This window comes from Quercus lobata, chromosome 11 (assembly GCF_001633185.2).
Source record: "Quercus lobata isolate SW786 chromosome 11, ValleyOak3.0 Primary Assembly, whole genome shotgun sequence".
Lineage (NCBI taxonomy): Eukaryota > Viridiplantae > Streptophyta > Magnoliopsida > Fagales > Fagaceae > Quercus > Quercus lobata.
This window is the reverse complement of record NC_044914.1, coordinates 35064840-35083629: the sequence shown is the minus strand read 5'-3', so window position 1 is coordinate 35083629 and position 18790 is coordinate 35064840. Positions and strand designations below refer to the sequence as shown.

Here is an 18790-nt window from a genome sequence, read left to right as displayed (position 1 = left end):
GATCAACATAATCGAGCTGGAGTTAGAGCTTAAAAATAACTAGTTTGAAGCTATATTTTACTCTTTATAGATAAAATTCAAGAACCTGCATTCCCTATACATATCTGTAACAATACTTTACGGAAAATTATAACATCAAACATAATCATTCGAATATACCCATAATATTTATATAAAAACCCATAATATTTATATAAAAACAGCCACATCAATCGTTCACCATTGGCATTACACCTCAATGGCATACAAAAATGATACCTATTTGTGGTATCTGAACAGTACAAATACATAATTTGGGCAATTATATCGTCCCAATAATACAAAAGAGTACATATATAATACATTGATAGGTCAATATTAATACTACAACATAAGTTAATTCCTAAATCTACCATCACAGTCAACATGAAATAAGCAAATCAAATTTGTGAGAAAAAATAACCATCTAACCATAGCTTCCTCAACCTAGCATTCTTGGCTAAAAATCCACGTGCCGTCTTCTCATTCTCACAAAGATGGTCGAAGGCAGTAGCGAGCATATCTTCGCTATATCCCTCCGCCATCATAGCCATTACCTCATTATACAAAGTTGTATAATCTACCGGGCCCCGATTAATTTCTTTCAGAGCGCCAGCTATTTCCTTCAGCTGATCAGACAGATCAGTCAGCACACTATCATCAACAGTAGAAGCTGCACGCCCTCTTTTGCGGGACTTGGAAATTCCCGACCCAGTGGTGGATGATTCATTTGCGTTCTTCCCCTTTTCAACCACACATTCCTCCACATTATCTGCGACAAACTCTGCACTATCCCCATTATCCCCATTATCTGGCTCATTTTCGATATCCACTCCGGACTTAGCAAAGCCACCTGTGGCTGTGTCCTTTCCCACCACAATCGCTAATTCATCGTAAAACTCAATTTTTTTGTTCAGATACTCGGCATGCTTCCGATGTGCCTGTAAGGGAGAAAAGAACGTATATAACAATGCAATAATAACTTCTCTCATAAATTCAATATAAAAGACTATGCACACTTTCCCAACATTATCAATCTTTTCTTTACCAAAGAAAATTGTAGCTCAGACACATATACACATATAGATAGATGAAAATGCATAGATATGTATAGATATAATACATAGGTAAGGTGACATGAAAGTTATGTTTGGAAAACCTTATAAAAGCAATGGAATTCTAAAAAGAATGACACTATAAATTTCATATGAAAGGCAAAAACATATATTATTATCTATATTAAGAAAATATAGTTGGAAGCCATACCATAACTTCTTCTTGGTATGTTTTTGCGTCACAAGTTATCATTTTCAGATTTTCGTCCCAACCGAATCCACTCTTCCTTCTAAGCTCTTGAATAGTTGACCACATGGACCTTAGAGTCCGCATCCGGTTCTCCACAAATACAGGGTGGCACTCAACCCCGAAATGGGCCGTTATCTCCTTCGCTACAAGAGCAAAGGAGCCGGCCCTAAAAGTATTAGAGGGCTTATTGCCCTTTCCAGCCTCCTCTGTAAGTATCTTTAGCATCATCTCATGCATAGGTGGCAGCCACCTAAATTGCTTGCTGCCACCAACTTTTTCTTTCCCCTTTGACATTACTACATATGAAAATAGTATAGTCAGAGTAGCATTTAGTAATTACGCTCGGAACATGAATAACAAATCAAACACACATACAACCACGCTTATGAATGTGTACAACAGAATGGAACATGCTAACTATGGAAATGACAATGTAATACCATCAAATAACAATGTAATGCTAAAAATTCTTTTTCATTACATCACCAAAAGTCTATATTACATACATTGTCTTTACAAAAAAACAAAAAGGAAAAACACATTACAATCATAGAAATCTAAATAAAATACTACTCTCCACTCCTGATATAATCAGACCACATGGCTTGGCATATCTCATCTCTCTTAGCATTCCATGATCTACTATCTTCGACGGACTCCCGATGGGATTGTGTTTCTTGTTGGTGGTCACTAAGCTCTACTTGGTTCATTGCATCTTCCATAATATGGTCATTTGGTTCAACCCCCATAATGTGATTATGAACCACACAACACGCTAACACTACTTTCACTTAGGTTGGGAAAGACCAATATGGTTCTGCATCCAACACTCGAAAACGTTTTTTCACCACTCCAAACCCTCGCTCAATGGTAGTTCTCAATGAAGAGTGTCGGAGGTTGAACAATTCTTGCGCATTCTCAGGAGGACGATCACTAAACTCTTTCAAGTGATATCGTACACTCCGATACGGTGACAATATTCCATTTTTATTACCATACCCAGCATCACCAAGATAAAATTTACCTACATATATTAAAAAAAAAAAAACCAAATCACTACTATGTTTAGGAAAACACATAATATTTATTAAACTAACAAACCAAAAGGGTGAAGTAATCGTGTAATACCATTGGGAATTGAAAATCCCCCTGTCCTAGCAAATGCATCATTTAATACACGTGAATCATGTGCACTGCCTTCCCATCCAGCCAACACATAAGTGAACTTTAAGTCAAAACTAATGGCAGCTAACACATTTTGCGTGGTTCCATCTTTGCGACCACGAAATCTTCCTTGTATTTCAGGTGGCACAGATGCACGAACATGTGTACCATCTATTGCTCCAACACAATCCTAATTTTCGACAAACATAATGGTTTAAAATTACATAAATCTTCACAATTTACAAAAACACACAAGTCGCAATATTTACCTTAAAATATGGGTAAAACCTTCTGCTATTTCTTATCTCTGGAGGTGTATCTTCGCTACGCAGTCTTATTAGAGCTCTATATAATTTCAGGACCCCCCTAAGGACAATCTTGAAGTATCTATTAACAGTCTCAGTTGATCTATAGATCCGACTACCCATTACACGAAACCTCACATTATGACCAATAATGTGCAAGAAAATGAACACTTGCTCCGTAACAGACATGTGAACAGTCGGACGTACGTGCTCAAGCTCAGTGAGGGTGTGACATAAGTGGTGGAAAGCTATAGGCTTCATCCTAAGTTGATTCACACAATGTCTCTCACTTCCATGCAAAACACTATTTATGTATTCCTCTCTCTCGGCGGCATGGTTAACATAAGGCGCCCTAGGCAGTTCTCTACGTCTACGTCGTAATTTCTTTAACAATGCAACCCCCACAAGGAGGACAGATGCAACTGAGGCAAGAATTGCGGCTTTGGTTTTTTTCTTCATCTAACAAAATCACAAACATTGTAGTTTAAGAGGTATGTAAACAAGTATGGTATTGATTACACCATAAATAAAATCAGCCACAAACATATAACATCCAAACCATCACATTGCATTCTATTTACACTATAACAATACCATCACATTGATAACTACACATTGATATCTTACAATACCATCACATTACATTCTATTTATAATCACCTATATACCCAAAACACCTTCAATGAAGTTTTAAACACACACATATTGGTCTGCAAGAACATAATAACACGAAGCATGGGTGAAGCCCCAAAATTTCTACACATAACCCATAACCGAATTCTAATAAAAATAACAGCAAAAACCAATCATGCATAACCAGTCAAGCCCCAAAATTCTAAAAAAAAATTTCAGACCACAAACCAATTGGGAATAACCTGCAATCAGAAAAGCCCCAAAATTGATATATGCATCACCCATAAATACACAGTTTCATAAACAATGGATAATTAAAAAAGTTGATAAATATCCTGCAATCAGAAAAGCCCCAAAATTTCATATACATAATTCACAAATACACAGTTTAATCGACAATGGATAATTGAAAAAAATTAATAAATAACCTGCAATCAGAAAAGTCCCAAAATTTTGATATCCATTACCCACAAATACACAGTTATAAACAATGTATAATACAAAAATTAATAAATAAAAACATGTAAATAATTATATAAATATTTATATAAATAAACAACTAAATAAATAAATAAATATATATATATATATATATAAATTTCAGAGATCAGATCGGGCTTTCTCAAAAAAAGAAAAAAAGAAAAAAAGAAAGAGATCGGTGTGGCGGATCGGACGTGTGGACCGGTGAGGTGAGTGGATCGGATGTGTGGGTCGGAGGTGAGGAGAGTGTGTGGCGGATCGGTGTAAGTTTGAGCTGTCACTCATCGTGGGTCTGCGGCGTTTGGCGCGGTGGTCGTTCGCCGGATCGGAGCTCTGGGTTGCTGGATCGATCGCGGTTTGGGGTGCGTTTGAATCGACTTTCTCTCGCTCGTTCGCCGGATCGGAGCTCTGGGTTGCTGGATCGATCGCGGTTTGGGGTGCGTATCGACTTTCTCTCGCTCGTTCGCCGGATCGGAGCTCTGGGTGTGAGGTTCGATCGCGGTTTCAGGTGCGTTTCAATCGACTTTCTCTCGCTCGTTCGCCGGATCGGAGCTCTGGGTGTGAGGTTCGATCGCGGTTTGGGGTGCGTTTCAATCGGCGCTCTGGGTGTGAGGTTCGATCGCGGTTTGGGTGCGTTTGAATCGACTTCAAACGCTCGTTCGCCGGATCGGAGCACTAGGTGTGAGGTAGATTGTTTTTTTTTTGTTCTTTCTCTCTTGCTCGCGTGTTGTGTTTTCTGTTTTTTCTCTCCCTCTCTCTGCGTTTTGCAAGCCACGGAAATGAATTGAAGTGAAAATGAAGGCAGATTTTCATTTCCGTGGTCAAGGCTTCAAATTTCGGTCAACAGGAAATCCATTTCCGGAAAATAATATTTTCCGTCACAGCCAAACGCTCCATTTTCCGGAAATTGATTTCTGAAATTCGTTTGAAGTCGATTCAAACGCACCCTAAGTAAAATATCTATAAGTATGACTTCAGTGTCTAAATATTAAAACCCAATACATTATTGGTACTTAAAATTTAACTACTAAACCCATTTGATTCATAAAATTTCAAGAATTCTATTTGTCATTTTCCTTCCTCGTCAACTTTCATTTATTTCTTTTAGTCATTTTCCTTCTTCGTCAATTTTGAATTTTCATTTATTGCTTTGCCTATGTATCTAACTAAACAATACCACATTATTTGAAGACGTGGCAACTCTTTTAATATTAGAAAGGGAATATTAGAAAGTTACACATTATCCCGTACAAACCCATTTGATTCCCTTTGATTTAACTATTAAACCCATTTGATTCATAAAATTTCAAGTGAATTCTATTAATCATTTTCCTTCCTCGTCAACTTTCATTTATTTCTTTTAGTCATTTTCCTTCTTCGTCAACTTTCATTTATTTATTTGCCTATGTATCTAACTATACAATATATACCACATTATTTGAAGACGTGGCAACTCTTTTAATATTAGAAAGTTACACATTACCCCGTACAAACCTAGACCAACCATTTTTTTACTATACCCAATTCAAACTTGTTAGAGTTTCTAACGAGTCTCTCTTTCTCCAAACTCGTATCATGAAACTCTTTTTTTTTTTTTTTGGTTTCCCAACCGGTATCCGAACCCACTGGGCCGACTAATCCGGTTTCGGAGCGGGTCCCGGGGTTAAGGTTTTAAACTCCTCCCAACGGGCTTGCGGGGGATCGAACCTTAGTTCGCCCTACCAAGTCTAGCCCCTGGCACCACTAGACCAAGACACCGTTGGTTATCATGAAACTCTTGATTAACCAATATTGTAGTATTTGCCAATAGTACAGCATTATTCTAAAAAAGAAATCATTCATTTTTAATAAATCTTCACGTATATTTGCATATAATGACCGATAAAAGCATAAAACCAAACCCCAGAAATCCACTTAACTGGGTGAACATATATATTGCTGGTATAGTTAATGCTCCAGGAGTTCGAGTTCAAGAAATTCTTTACAATAGGTTCGAGTTCAACACCTATTGTTGTAATTATTTTTATCAACTTCAGCACAAAAATGGAACCAGGCAAGAATCACCTGATATTTTACATAAGCAACCGTTTTCTCACAGAAAACACCAGTTTGTTCCAATTATTTTCTTACTTCCGAATTTTCAGCAACGTACCCATGCACCACAAAGAAAATATTGCCTTTCAACTTTTAAGCAAGGAAACTATCTAAGTACCCATAAATAGAAGTTTAAGAACACTAACCAGAAGGAAATGTTCGCTTTCGTAATAGCAAAGAATCTAAGCCACAACCTCTTAATTTCACTTTGCAAACAAGGCATGTTCACTGCTGCAACATATATTTAAAATGCTAACAGCAAGTCTTCCACTTTCAATAAACTCTATTATAACTGATCCACTGAGCATCTGATAGCTTTTGGCATTGTTGTGCATAATCCTTAGTTGGAGACTTTGAATAGGAGGGGATCTTCTCCCCATTGGTTACTCATGGACGATGACATCTAAATAATATGCTTTTGATTTGTAACTTTCATGCTATATATGAACATAAGGAATATTCTTCTGTCAAAAAGTTTCAGTGCACTCACCTATATTATGTTCAAAATAATACACTAAAAAGAAACAGTAGCACTGTATGCTTTTCTTTCCAATTGGCAAACCATAATCAGTGAGGACCTACATAATGGAGCAGGCAACAGTAGTGTATTTAGCATGCATCTGTACATGGAAAATTTCCTGCATCCTACAACTAATTATACAATCAATGCCTACCATATGGCTCAACCAGCAATGGAAAAAATTAACCAAGAACTTCAACAGCCTAGGATAGATGTAGAAAATAAAGGGCAATAGCATCCAAAATTTCATATTGTTATTCTAACCAATAATGGATAGCAATGATCTTTTTCGTAGCTGGGCCAGGAGTCATTGCCATGCATGAATGCCTGATGATGCTTCCAAACTTCTGCATTATAATTCTCTGTTACACTGAAAGACAAGGCATTTTGTTTGATTGTCTCAAGAAACTTATCCAATGAATTGCCTCTTTTAGGACTTAAAAAAATAGCTTCAGAAGGTCCCTCTTTTTTCAACAAGAACCTGATGATTCGAGCAAGGCCATTGTGGAATTCCTTAAAGAAAGTGCTGTCAAAATGTCATAACAAAGAACATAATTTTAAAAAGATATATTTTTTTAATACAAACATAGAAGTTATAAAGATACACTTGGCATGCACATGAGAAATCGTACAAGTGCTTTCTGTTGACTAGTGAAGAAAACTTAGCCATTTAGACATATCTGGGTTAGTAAAAAAGTGTAAGCAACAAAAAATTCTTACCCAATCACCTCACAAACTCAATTATAAAACATGACGTGTACAATGGAAAGAGGCATCTGCCAGATAGATTTGAGGCTGAGTGCCATGTACACTTAAAAGGTTGGACCCATAAATGACTAACGCCCAGCATCAGAAACTCAAACCCTTGTCTTTGTCACTGGGCATCAGAAAGCACTTGGGAAACAATTTCAATCAATGAAGGAAAAATCACCTGATTCACATTTGATGATTTTCCTCACTCTATAAAATGATGAAAGCGGTAAGACAAGACATACATTGTAGCAACCTAAACACTTTAGAAAAATCAGACTTACCAGTCACTTGCAATAATGACATCAAAAGCATTAGAGATATTTGATATTTCTTCTTGATCCCAATGCAATGTCATAGAGCTCACTCTTGTAGCACCAAATGCTCCAGAATTGGCATCTATATTACGCTGAATATCTGGATGTCAAGGAACTCTGAACCTGAATCCAAAAAAAGTCAAGAAGGAAAAAAGGAGAAAGAGGAAGGGGGCGGTTGCTTGTTGCTATAAATAATCTAAAACATGCATGTTAGCAATTGGAGAAAAGGAAAAAAAATTAAAAAACGAAAAAAAAAAAAAAAAAAAAAAAAAAAAAAAAAAAAAAAAAGAGAGGAGGAAATGATGGTACCAAACAGTAGCTTGATAACAGAAAGTGTGCAAATAAAGACTATTAGAACTGGACAAAAAAAAAAAAAAAAAATAGACGACAGAATGAGCAGGGATTGGTCCAGATTGAGAAAGCCCAATGCCATCCATAAACCCAACTCTTGAGCAGGCCATCAACTTAAATTCAGGGCCACTACTGAAAATGGTTAAAAGCAACTTAAGGCTTACACAGATATTTATCTAGAAAATCTACTTATCAGAAAAAACTGTAATCCATCGAGACAATCTGTCATTCATGATTCTCCTCCACTAATCCCCTCAAGTAGATACATGCAATCCACAAAGCCGCACATGGGTCTTTCTCTTGCTCCTTCACCCAAACTCCACACTTTGTGTAGGACAAGAACTCTCCCATGTGTCCCACCATGTTTTTCTACTCCTCAATGTCCTATCAGTTGTCTTGGCAATTTGCATTATTAGCATTATTTGATTGGTAAGTTACAAACACATCCAGTGAGTCTTGATTTCTTGAACTCACCCTCTGCCTTATTCTTACAAGAGGAAGAGGTGTCATTTGAACTATAACTCATTGGCAGAAATTTATATTATTATTCAATCTAAGTTGAAGAACGGTATCTCAAAACAATGTCCATAGACTTTGACAACAATTGCACATATCAACCAACACATACCATCACAAGATATAATAGACTTACCGAAAACATAACTGCTCACTTGACCAAATCAAAAGGGAACTATCAACTAACCTATAGTTGAGAATACACCTGTCACAAAAAAAAGAAAAAAAAAAGGATACAATCAACAACTTGAGGATTTCCATCTGATATTACAACTTCTACTGCCTCCGTGATTGCAGCAATTACTAAACCAGCTAAGCCATAACCTGATCCAAGCTCAATAACTCTTTTAGATCTGGAAAAATTAGGAAAATGCAGAGAAATCTTATAAAAAAAAGTAATTAAAAAAAACAGATAATGCTCCAGAGAAATGCTAGCAACTGATACAAAACATGCATGACTGACATATGCAAGTGTAAATTTGAGACAGACACGTACCATTACTTTAAAAAACTGACAGACCAAAATAATAACAGTTTTACTAACCTGAACATGTCTGCATGTGACAAGCAAAAATAAGCAAGGACTTCTTCTGAAGGCCAATGACCTGTACAAGAATTTGTTAAGTACAATTTTAAGAGAGAGTGACAAATACAATGACCAAGTATATCAGCAGTTTTTTTTTTTGATAAGTAACCAAGTATATCAGCAGTTATATAACCAAAATCTGTGCAAGCAAATAAAGCACCAAAACTTGTAACATCAAACATAACTGGAATGGATGTGAAGAAAGAAAAGCAGGAAGATTTTCAAGGTCAAAATTCATACATCATTACAGTTTAGTTTACAATGTTATTCCCCGAAAATTCCTTCAGGTACAAAACATTTGAGACAAAACCCAATCGATTTTATTCATTTGCTCTCTTTTAACATCAAATAGAAGTAAAGCAAATAAGCACCTATCACACACCAACACATGATGAAACAAAAAGCATTTCCAGAATTTAAGAGCAAGAAGGCATTGTTGAATACTTTTTTCTTTTTAGTGGTAAGTTGCACACAAAATGGTTTTGAACCCAAAACTTCATCCTCCACCCTTTCTTATGGAAGGAGGAAGGGTGATGCAAAACAGGATTGCAAAATAAGAAGAAAATGTAAAAGGAAAAACCTATGCTTCACTGCCTTAGAGTGCTTGGAATCACCACCAAGCTGATGAGAAAATTTCTCATTGAAATTTTTTTATTCAAAAGCACTATCTCAAACTATTCCTGGAGCCTTTATTTTTTAATAGGTTTCAAGGATTACATCAAGCCTTATAAAATCCTCAACTACAATAAAGCCCAACTTCAAAATTCAGAAATTTAAATTCCAAATATAGATTAGGTATCCCATATAAGTAAAAAATCTGCGACAATAAATTCTGAAATAGTTTTGATTGTGCTCCTTGCATCAGTTTCCCCTAGTTTGGGAAAACTCGGCCTCAAATTTTTAAGTGCTTAAGGTTAAGAACATTTAAGTTTGACACTTGCACTCTTGTAGCAAGTTCGGCAGCATTAAGAAGAAATAAGCCTTCTGCTCCACCATATAATTAAAGTCATCTGAAATGATAAAATCAATTGTTGCAATCAGTATTGCAAATGTCACAGCCTCGTCAAGATCCTCGGGAAGTCATATCAGGCCTTTTCATTTCATGTACCGTGGAGGGTTGATAAGTAGCAGATATATCAAACTCATTCTCCACAACATGTGCACTCTTCTTGACTCTCTTTAAGTTTCTCCTCCTCAAGTAGTGATTCTTCAACAAATTGTATCAAATCTAAATTTGTTGGCACTTGTATTACTCTTTTATCAGTAGGTTTTGATGACTATTGATATTTCATCAGCAAGATCTCATTACCAACACTATTGTCTTTCGTTTGTGAAGTTGTGGTTTCATTGCTAATGCAACCGATCATCCAGGAAGAAGACATTAACTTGATCTACACAGATAAGTCATGGAAGACTTTCAATATAGCTTCAATTGATACTAGAGTAGGCTTAGGACTAGAAGCTGCACGAACACTTATCTTGTCTTTTTTAAATTGTGCCATGTAATCAGTAGTAGGTCTATTCCCCTGTCTCAGACTATTTGTTTGTACTATAAAACCACCCTAATAGGGTTGGATCACAGCTTTTAGTGGCAACTTACGATGGTGGACAGGTAGCTTGTTATGGGTCTATCATTAGCTATGTACATAGTTTGGGGCACAGGTGGGTTCACGGTTTAACTTTTATCGGTTTTAACTCAATGATGGTGATGTGGGTTCAATGGTGGCTTTGATGGTTTTGGGCAGTGACATGGGGATTGGAGTATGCTTCCATACCAAGTTGATGTAGAACGGGGTTGCAAAAATAAGAGGAAAAGGAAAAATGGGAAAACCCTACTCTTCACCAACTAAGGGTGCTTGGAATCACCACCAAGATAAAGTAAAAATTTTATATAAAAAATTCATTGGGGCTCAATCTTGTAAGTCTCCCCAATTCCCGTCATGTCTCTACCATCAGTTTCTCCCAACTTGTTCGTAAAGCCTCCTTTTAATAGGCTTCAAGGATTACATCAAGCCAAAATTTCATCCCATAAAATCCTAAACTACAATAAAGTCCAAATTCAAATTTTAAAATTCAAAAATTGAAGCCTAAATTCAAATTCCAAAATTCAAATATGGATTAGGTATCCCAAATAAGTAAAAGAACTGAGATAATAAATTCTGAAATAGTTTTTTTGAGCTCCTTCAATCAAAGTATCATAACCAAAGCTCATTGGTAGGCTATAAAAAATTTGACCCTAGATTGAATGGAATTGCAAAAAGGGTGGTTTAACCATACCAAGCTATGCCTAATTAACTGTGAAAAAGCTTTCAAGATGTTGAGTTGGGAAGCTGACTACAAAACATGAACTTGGGCTTAACATTCTATGATATGTTGCTTCAAATATGAGAGAAGGACTAAAGAGGAGTTTTGTCCATTTATTTATTTATTTTTTAAAAGTGAAAAAAAAAAAAGTCTACCAACATAACCATTAACTGTAACTTGAAAAAGGATAAAGCCAAGAAAAGTGAAACTATAATAGAAATCTTGTTTTATAAGCCTCATCAACTCAATGCTTCCTTGCAGTTCCTTTCCGCAAACATAGCATATAAAGCTTTGTGTAGCTAATGCCTTGGAAAATAGCATATTCACTGAAACTCCAAAACCAATTTTCAACAAGTCATAACAGAAAAATGGATTACTTTATCAAGAGACAAACAAAACCATTAACTTGAAATAGATATAAAACAATGACTAACTGCTCTTCATGGTTGTTCACACCAACTGGCCTTAAGGATTTACTTCCTCAAATAATCACACAGCCATTTTGAAACTAAAGATTCTCAAGAGACATTTAATCAATGAGACTATGAGAGAAGCATACACCGAATGATCACATGTGAAGAAGGGAGGTCATGATCAGTGAAATCAAAATATCTGAGTTCCCCATTTTCAATGTGAATCATGCAAAATCTTGCACCAAAATCGAATTCATGTTTCTATTGCCAAAGCTCCCCCTCTATACAAATGAAATCACCCTCCCTGACATTTTTTTCAGCAGGGTCTAATGAAAACAGTCAAAGGTGAATCCTATCCTATATTCACCAAATAATCTCTCAATTCAGCAATTTCAAAACATGCGAGAATCCATACTTCCCTACAATGAACCAGAAATATTTCTCACCCCTTTCTAGCAACTATAGAAGAATATTGAAAACAGATAATAGTGTCGAACTAAATAATTTAACAATAAAATACCAAAATTTTTAAAGACACCCTTCTTTAAGCACAAAGCCTAGTCCAAGAACAAGTTCGTGTACAACGAAAAGAAACTTACAGACAAGCCCAGTGTTGTCAACATTGTATCTATTGCAGATCTCAAAATCACCGAGGTAAGCACGTTCCTCCACTCTTTGGCTGTATAAAGTCCAGACATTAGAAACATTTTCACACCCCAAAACATGCAAATTTAATGTTAGCACATTGTAATTATACCTTAAACTAGAGATACAACATTAATCCAAAATGATAACCGCACACCAATACATAGTATGAATTACGCGTGTGCGATCCACTTCTTTCCATTATTATCAAAAAATACAACAAACCCACTTTTGATCTATCCTTCACTATGCACTGAGTAAGCGAAATGTGTGTATTTAAAACAAAATAATGGCTGTGACCAATCAATCTCAAAGAAACTTTTACATATAACTACAAAACACAATATAATATGAAAATGTTGAAATTGATAAGCAGAAAAAGCAAGAGAAACTCACGTGAGAAAAAGTGTGGGAGCTCCTTCAATGGGCAATGTGTAGCACAAGCGAGCTTCTCTAGGTCTAGGGTGATCATCTGAGCCGGAGAGATTCGTTTCTTCAACGGCGACGGCGTCGTTTTGTTCCACTAATTGACAGGGAATCAAGTTGAAGCCGCGCGTGGTCTTCCTTGAAATGCTCTTGATGCTCGTTTCAGATTGGCCTTCTTCTCCAAGCGAAACCAATAATCACAAGGAAGATTAGGATTTGTAAGTTGAAGTTACTAACTAACATAACGAGAAAATTAATTAATTTAATAATTAAAAAAAATAGAATATCAAAGAGAGAGAGAGAGAGAGAGAGAGAGAGAGAGAGACCAGGAATATGAGGAGGGGGCCGACGAAGAAGGGCTTGGCGAAGGATTTGCCATCTGAGGGACGCGGCCTTGCCAGTGGTTCTACGAGTTTCCATGGCAGAAAGCACAACTCAAGCTTTTTCCTATTCGCTTTATTATCATGTCCATGTAATATATACATATATATATATATATATTTTTTTTTTTTTTTGAGAAACATGTTCATGTAATATTTGAACTAACCAAAAGGGCATGTTTGGAGATTGTGATTGAAATAGCACTTTTATTGCTGATAATAAAAGATTTTGTAATGAAATGAAATAACCATTCTTATTCATAAATTTGGTTATTACAACTGAAAATAATGTAAATAATTATGTATATAGAAAGTTTGTATTTTTTTTAAAGAAGTAAATTAATGTTTAAAAGTTGCTACATGTATTTTAGAATAGCAAATTCAACCATTTTAGAAACTGAATGACTATTTTCAATTTGAGAAATAGTTATTGCCAAGGATTAATTATTCATAACCGGTAAACAGTGGCGGAGCCTGGATTTTAGTTTAGGGGGCAAGATCAAAAGACAATAATAATAATAATAAACCTAAAATTATTAATTGATAATTGTAAAATAAATAAACAATTGTAAAATATCTAATTCATAGTTATTAATTGACAATCAATCATCAAAGTAAGAGATTAGTCTATGTACATAAAGTTTAGAAATCTAATTTGATTACTCAAAATAAATTGAGAAAATAAATTTCAACTTTTCTCTATTATTTTAATTATTTTAAATTTTGGATTTATGGTAGAGACTCAAATTTTGAAACTATGAAAATGGAAGAGATGAAGGATAAAAAAGTAATGGACATTTTAATGCTTCCGTACTATACAAGACATTATTATTAGATAAGTGAAAAACAAATAAAAGACAAAAAGAGTTATAACCGATCAAAAGTGTAAACAGCTTTAACAAGTTTTGTTTGGTCGCATTTATTTTGTGTCAGATTGTTTTTTCTTTTTCTTTTTTGATACAAGAGTGTCAGGTTGTTTAAAGTGGGAGGAATTGTTTTAGTAACACTACAAACTTTCACAATATTTTTACAATAAATTAAGGTGTTAGTACATCATTGGTCAAAATAAAATAAAATAAATTATTCTGAAATTCATTTCAACTAAAAATAAGAGTATTGTGAAAATATTGTAAGATTTTATTGTGTCTCTAAACTTTCTCAATTGGAAGATTTGTTATTTTATTATTTATTTCATATCATTTACTGTTGGTTTAGGGAAACTGTTTCTTTGTTTTTCTATTCTGTTAGGAGCTAAATCAACTTTACATAAGCATGTATAATGGACATTTTAGGTGGAGTCAGGGGGGTAGGTGCCCCCTCTCGCCCCCCTCTGGCTTCGCCCCTGCCTGTAAACATCTTATTTCGCAACTTACATTTAACTTCACCGAAAGTTAAAATGATAATTTTCATATCTTGAGGGTAAAATCATAATTTCAAATATTAGGTTTCTAATTATTTCACATAAAACAAATCTTGAAGTCGCAACGATCACAATGATATGTCGTGGACTCCAATAGGACTACTGGATAAAAACTTACAATCAAATCAAATTTCAACAGATAATATGCATTCACATGATTAAGTCTAATTGCATGAGATTATGAACAATTCATTGATTAATGCCATGAGGAATTAATTTAAATTACTGACATGTCATAATTATGCTGGGTTAAATTCAAAAGTATCAAGAGGGCACATATTGGATAAGTAAGGTTATAAAATATTAAGGCTAAATTACAAATTGCAACTAACTTTGTCTAAAATTAAATTCATTTCCCTAATTTCACTTCTGTTCAATTCAATTCTAACTTTCAAGTTTATTCAATTCAAGTCTTCTGTCAAATTTCATTAGATTGGTTGCCGTTAGTTTTGGCTCTTCCATTAAAAAATATATATATACTAATAAAGCGGTTCGACGCTTGGTCTCAGAGTGCTTGTACTTGGTTCGACTAGGTGTGCTCCCTAGTTCGAGTCATGCTACTTGCACTTTGAAAAGAATCCCTGGGCCAGTGCTTTACCCCTTCGTGGGCCGACCCGGCACGAACAGTGATTAGTCTCTGGTTGAAAGCTTTGAGGATACACTGTGGGAAACCAAAAAAAAATAAAAAATTTCAATCTTGTTTGGTCATATGTGCTTGCAGATATTAGGGATATCCTTAATAGAATTAGGCTATAGAATATGCAAGTGGAGGTTAGCCCATTTGGTTGGACAGGCTTAAGTGCCTAACTTCTTTCCAAGTGTATACCCTAACTCCGTTCCCAATGTCTAGTATGTAAAATTTTGTATCAGTTTGTTTTTTGGACCTAAACCGGGGGCTACTCCTGATCTTTCTCCACCTAGTCCATGTCTAGGATGGGAAGTAAGATCAAGAACCCAATTACTAGCTATAAAAAAAAAAAAAAAAAAAAAATGTTAGGCATCTATCCGTACAATTGTATTGTGTGGTTGTGTAGAGTAATATTGTGGGAGGGTGTACAGTTAGCTAAAGGCAGTTCTAAGTTAGTGTTGAATATCTAGAGGCGGATAGAAAGCTACGGATTTTTTTTTTTTGTTGAATGTTAGAGAGCTACGGATTGTATAAAAACAAGGAATCCCATTGTATGAACATTGAAGAATAATATCTTGGTTAATCACTCTCTCTCTCTCTTTCTCTGTGTTCTTCTCAATCTCTCTCCCTTCTCAACTATGGAAGCCCAGTCCCCTTGAAGTGACCTACCTTAAGTTCTAATATCATCACAGTTCCTAAAATAAAAAATAAAAACAATCATATAAAAGAATTTTCATATTGGTTAACAATAAAGTATTTCCAACATCATTGATTCATTATTATACAGTTGCTTTACAAATATACGACGATGAAGAATCGAAAAGAGAAGGAATACAATATCTTTTCTTCTTTTTCATTTTTCATTTTTTTTTCCCATTCAACATACAATAAATCCAAATGCTTTGCTTAGAGGACTGGACAGCCATTGATTACGACTCCTTGCTCTGTTGGACAAGAAGCCAATGGACATCCATCTGAGTCACTACCCCACCAATTGAGGCTAACATTTTCCATCCCCAAAAACAAGTATAGTAGTACTCCCATGAAGGCTAATCCAGCATCAAGTGCCCCAGAGAGCACATAATTGTAACGACTCCACAAGTTGCGATAGTACCTGTAAGCAATAAAGCCTGAGGCGAAAGCAATAAGAATCCAACTGGTGTAGTTGACAGCGGTGGCTGGGGGCATTTCAATTATTGCCCCTAAGAGCACAGGAATAGTGATAAGCCTAATCCATTGCCTATCTGGTAAGGCTTTGTGTGCCAACCAAACTAGGACAGGAGCTATCGCACCAACTAAGAAAAACCAGTTAATGCCAGAGTAGTAGCCAAGATCTCCAAAAATTCTTTGAGGCCCAATTAGACCCCAGATGACAGAAGCATCGTAGAATACATGATCAGAAGGGCAAGTCCATGGGCTATCTGATGGAAGTAATGCCCTATCGCATATGTTTGGAATGTTGTCCATTAGCCACCAAGCTGTTCCCAAATGCGCAAATGCTGCTATTATTGTACCCAAGACCTGAAAAGAATCATTGTTATGATAATCAAGGATCGAGAATAAATAAATTGATGATTGTCATTTTACTGATCAGAAAGTGACAAATGCACATTTCCATTCGTAGTTGTGAAAAAGAATGAATAGGATACTAACCTGTGCCATGAACATTGCTCTTGGAGGAATCTTCATGTAATGACCAAGCTTGAAGTCTTGCAGAAAGGCGATCCCCTGTTTCAAACTTATGTACCCATACACTTTAAAGCATATGTTGGCAACAGGATATCCTGGATACAAATACCCGATAATATACTCTGAGATTACATTCAAGGTTGGCGTCTGCTCATGAGTGAAAGATTTACTTCTGTTAAAGTTAGAAGACCAATAACTACATGCAGTAGATATAGTGCTCATGCACAGGAAATATAGCAATGCTTGTTGAATTTAAAATTTACATATAGGATGAATAGATAGACACCATTGTAACTTTTCCATGAACTTCAGCAAGAATTGATAATGGCGACTAGCGAGTGAATAGAACAATTAAAACAACCCAAATCTCCACTCAAATGTGAGTATGGTTGTGGCATAATACCATTAAATGCATATGCAGAATTTGTAAAACAGTGTAGAGACATACCTGATTTGTTGTGGCAGTGATGACACCAACAGGAAGAGTGAAAAATAAGGCAAGACTACATGCAAGCAAGATGCCCCACCATGGCAATTGGAGTTGATCATTGTAGAACTGGAAGGCATATATGGTAGCCACAATGTTAACCAAAAGTAGGCACATGAACCACCATTGAGGAACTTGCTTATATTTTCTCATGAGCCTTGAGTGCACATCCATCTTCTTCTCTTGGAGGGCAGACTTGCTTAGTTGCCATATTTCACTACACCCTTGAAAGTATGAGTAATTTGCTGAATAAAATACAATGTATAAGGCTATAACCTAGTTCACCCTGACCTTGTTGCCTCTCTTTGATTGCACCGGCTTGATGTACAAATTAGAAGAGTTTGAGATACAAGCAGAAAACTTCAAATTCACTTTTTTTGTGAGGACTGAATTTCATAATGAAAGGTGATTAACATGACATACTCATGAAGTTTTCTTGATGATAATTATGCGGTGAATCCTAATATATAAAGGCACTAACTAAATCTTTGTCAATTTAAGGAAAGCCATTCCATATTGCATGTATATGTACAAACACACAAAGGCATATAGTCAGACACTATTGCAAAATAGTATCAGCCTTATAAATTGTTGTCTTATATGAAAAGTAACATTTTGAATTCATCCAACTCTCCATTTTCTTTGGATGCTACAATTACAGAGACATCCTAAAGCTTTACCATACAGTCAGGATTGGCAAAAGAGTTTGTAGGTGCATGTCTTAGGATATTATATGACCAACAATTATCCATAATCTATGATGAGAAACTAAGTGAAGCCCACCTAATAACAATCAGGAAACGATTCATTGCAAATTTCAAATGAACTATTTAAGCTGAGACATGTGGCTTACCTTCCATGGAAGAGAAACACATGAACAATAGTAGCAGCAAGGCAGGCAAAGTCGACACCATAAGTTATAGCAAAGAAGGTGCTCATATAGAGAGGGCCTTCACGGTTGTATGCCTCAATGTCAATGTGAAAGTTGGGGTCTATTATAGCTGAAACATCATAGCTTTGGCCAGTAGAAGTGAACAGCTCATCTGAGTATATGGGGAACGTCTTAGCCTTGTAGATATTGAGCCAATAAGCTATGGGGATAATGACATACATGACAAGTGCAAAACCAACAGCAACATTGGCTGTAGCAAACCATGGACTGGCCAGTGGGCTTCCAAGGTAAGAGGAAACACTAGACCAATCAAACCCCAAAGCACCAATTCCAAGACCATGAAGCCCTGAACCTAGTTGTTGGGCTAGAACAGAAGTAGGAAATATCCAGCAAATCCAGGAAAAGGAAGTCAACATTGGAAATAGGTAACCCGGAAAAACATAGTAAGCGAAGCTGCAAATAAAGGC

At 35.8% G+C, this 18790-nt stretch overlaps 3 protein-coding genes across 4 annotated transcripts; all 3 read right to left on the bottom strand.

Moving 5' to 3' along the window:
• Nucleotides 1–210: 210 nt before the first annotated feature.
• LOC115969067 lies at nt 211–2733 on the bottom strand. Its single transcript, XM_031088631.1, has 3 exons — nt 2452–2733; nt 1285–2347; nt 211–959 (listed from the first exon to the last, which is right to left on the bottom strand). Exons 2-3 carry the CDS (start codon nt 1615–1617, stop codon nt 420–422), a joined length of 873 nt encoding a protein of 290 aa, XP_030944491.1. The 5' UTR covers nt 1618–2347; nt 2452–2733; the 3' UTR covers nt 211–419.
• Nucleotides 2734–5939: 3206 nt separating this feature from the next.
• Nucleotides 5940–13281, bottom strand: LOC115969508 (calmodulin-lysine N-methyltransferase-like). 2 transcript variants are annotated; one of them, XM_031089172.1, is made up of 7 exons: nt 13154–13281; nt 12798–13005; nt 12356–12435; nt 8998–9058; nt 8691–8806; nt 7554–7686; nt 5940–7045 (listed from the first exon to the last, which is right to left on the bottom strand). In XM_031089172.1, exons 1-7 carry the CDS (start codon nt 13245–13247, stop codon nt 6766–6768), a joined length of 972 nt encoding a protein of 323 aa, XP_030945032.1. In that variant the 5' UTR covers nt 13248–13281; the 3' UTR covers nt 5940–6765. The 2 variants fall into 2 exon arrangements, with proteins under 2 accessions (XP_030945032.1, XP_030945033.1); XM_031089173.1 differs by having other exon boundaries at nt 12798–13002.
• A 2837-nt stretch (nt 13282–16118) lies between these two features.
• LOC115969430 (oligopeptide transporter 7-like) lies at nt 16119–18784 on the bottom strand (the record flags this gene model as incomplete). The annotated part of the gene is made up of 4 exons (XM_031089081.1): nt 16119–16776; nt 16909–17091; nt 17393–17648; nt 18285–18784. Coding segments are annotated over 4 exons (1554 nt in total), but the record flags the coding sequence as incomplete, so codon positions are not given.
• Nucleotides 18785–18790: the final 6 nt, after the last annotated feature.

Coding starts and splice junctions, on each gene's coding strand:
- LOC115969067 (XM_031088631.1), bottom strand. CDS start 1,617: ATGTCAAAGGGGAAAGAAAAAGTTGGTGGCAGCAAGCAATTTAGGTGG. Junction 960..1,284: donor CATACCAAGAAGAAGTTATG/GTATGGCTTCCA, acceptor TCTCCCTTACAG/GCACATCGGAAGCATGCCGA.
- LOC115969508 (XM_031089172.1), bottom strand. CDS start 13,247: ATGGAAACTCGTAGAACCACTGGCAAGGCCGCGTCCCTCAGATGGCAA. Junction 8,807..8,997: donor TCACATGCAGACATGTTCAG/GTTAGTAAAACT, acceptor TAATTTTTCCAG/ATCTAAAAGAGTTATTGAGC. Junction 7,046..7,553: donor GTCATTATTGCAAGTGACTG/GTAAGTCTGATT, acceptor ACATTTTGACAG/CACTTTCTTTAAGGAATTCC.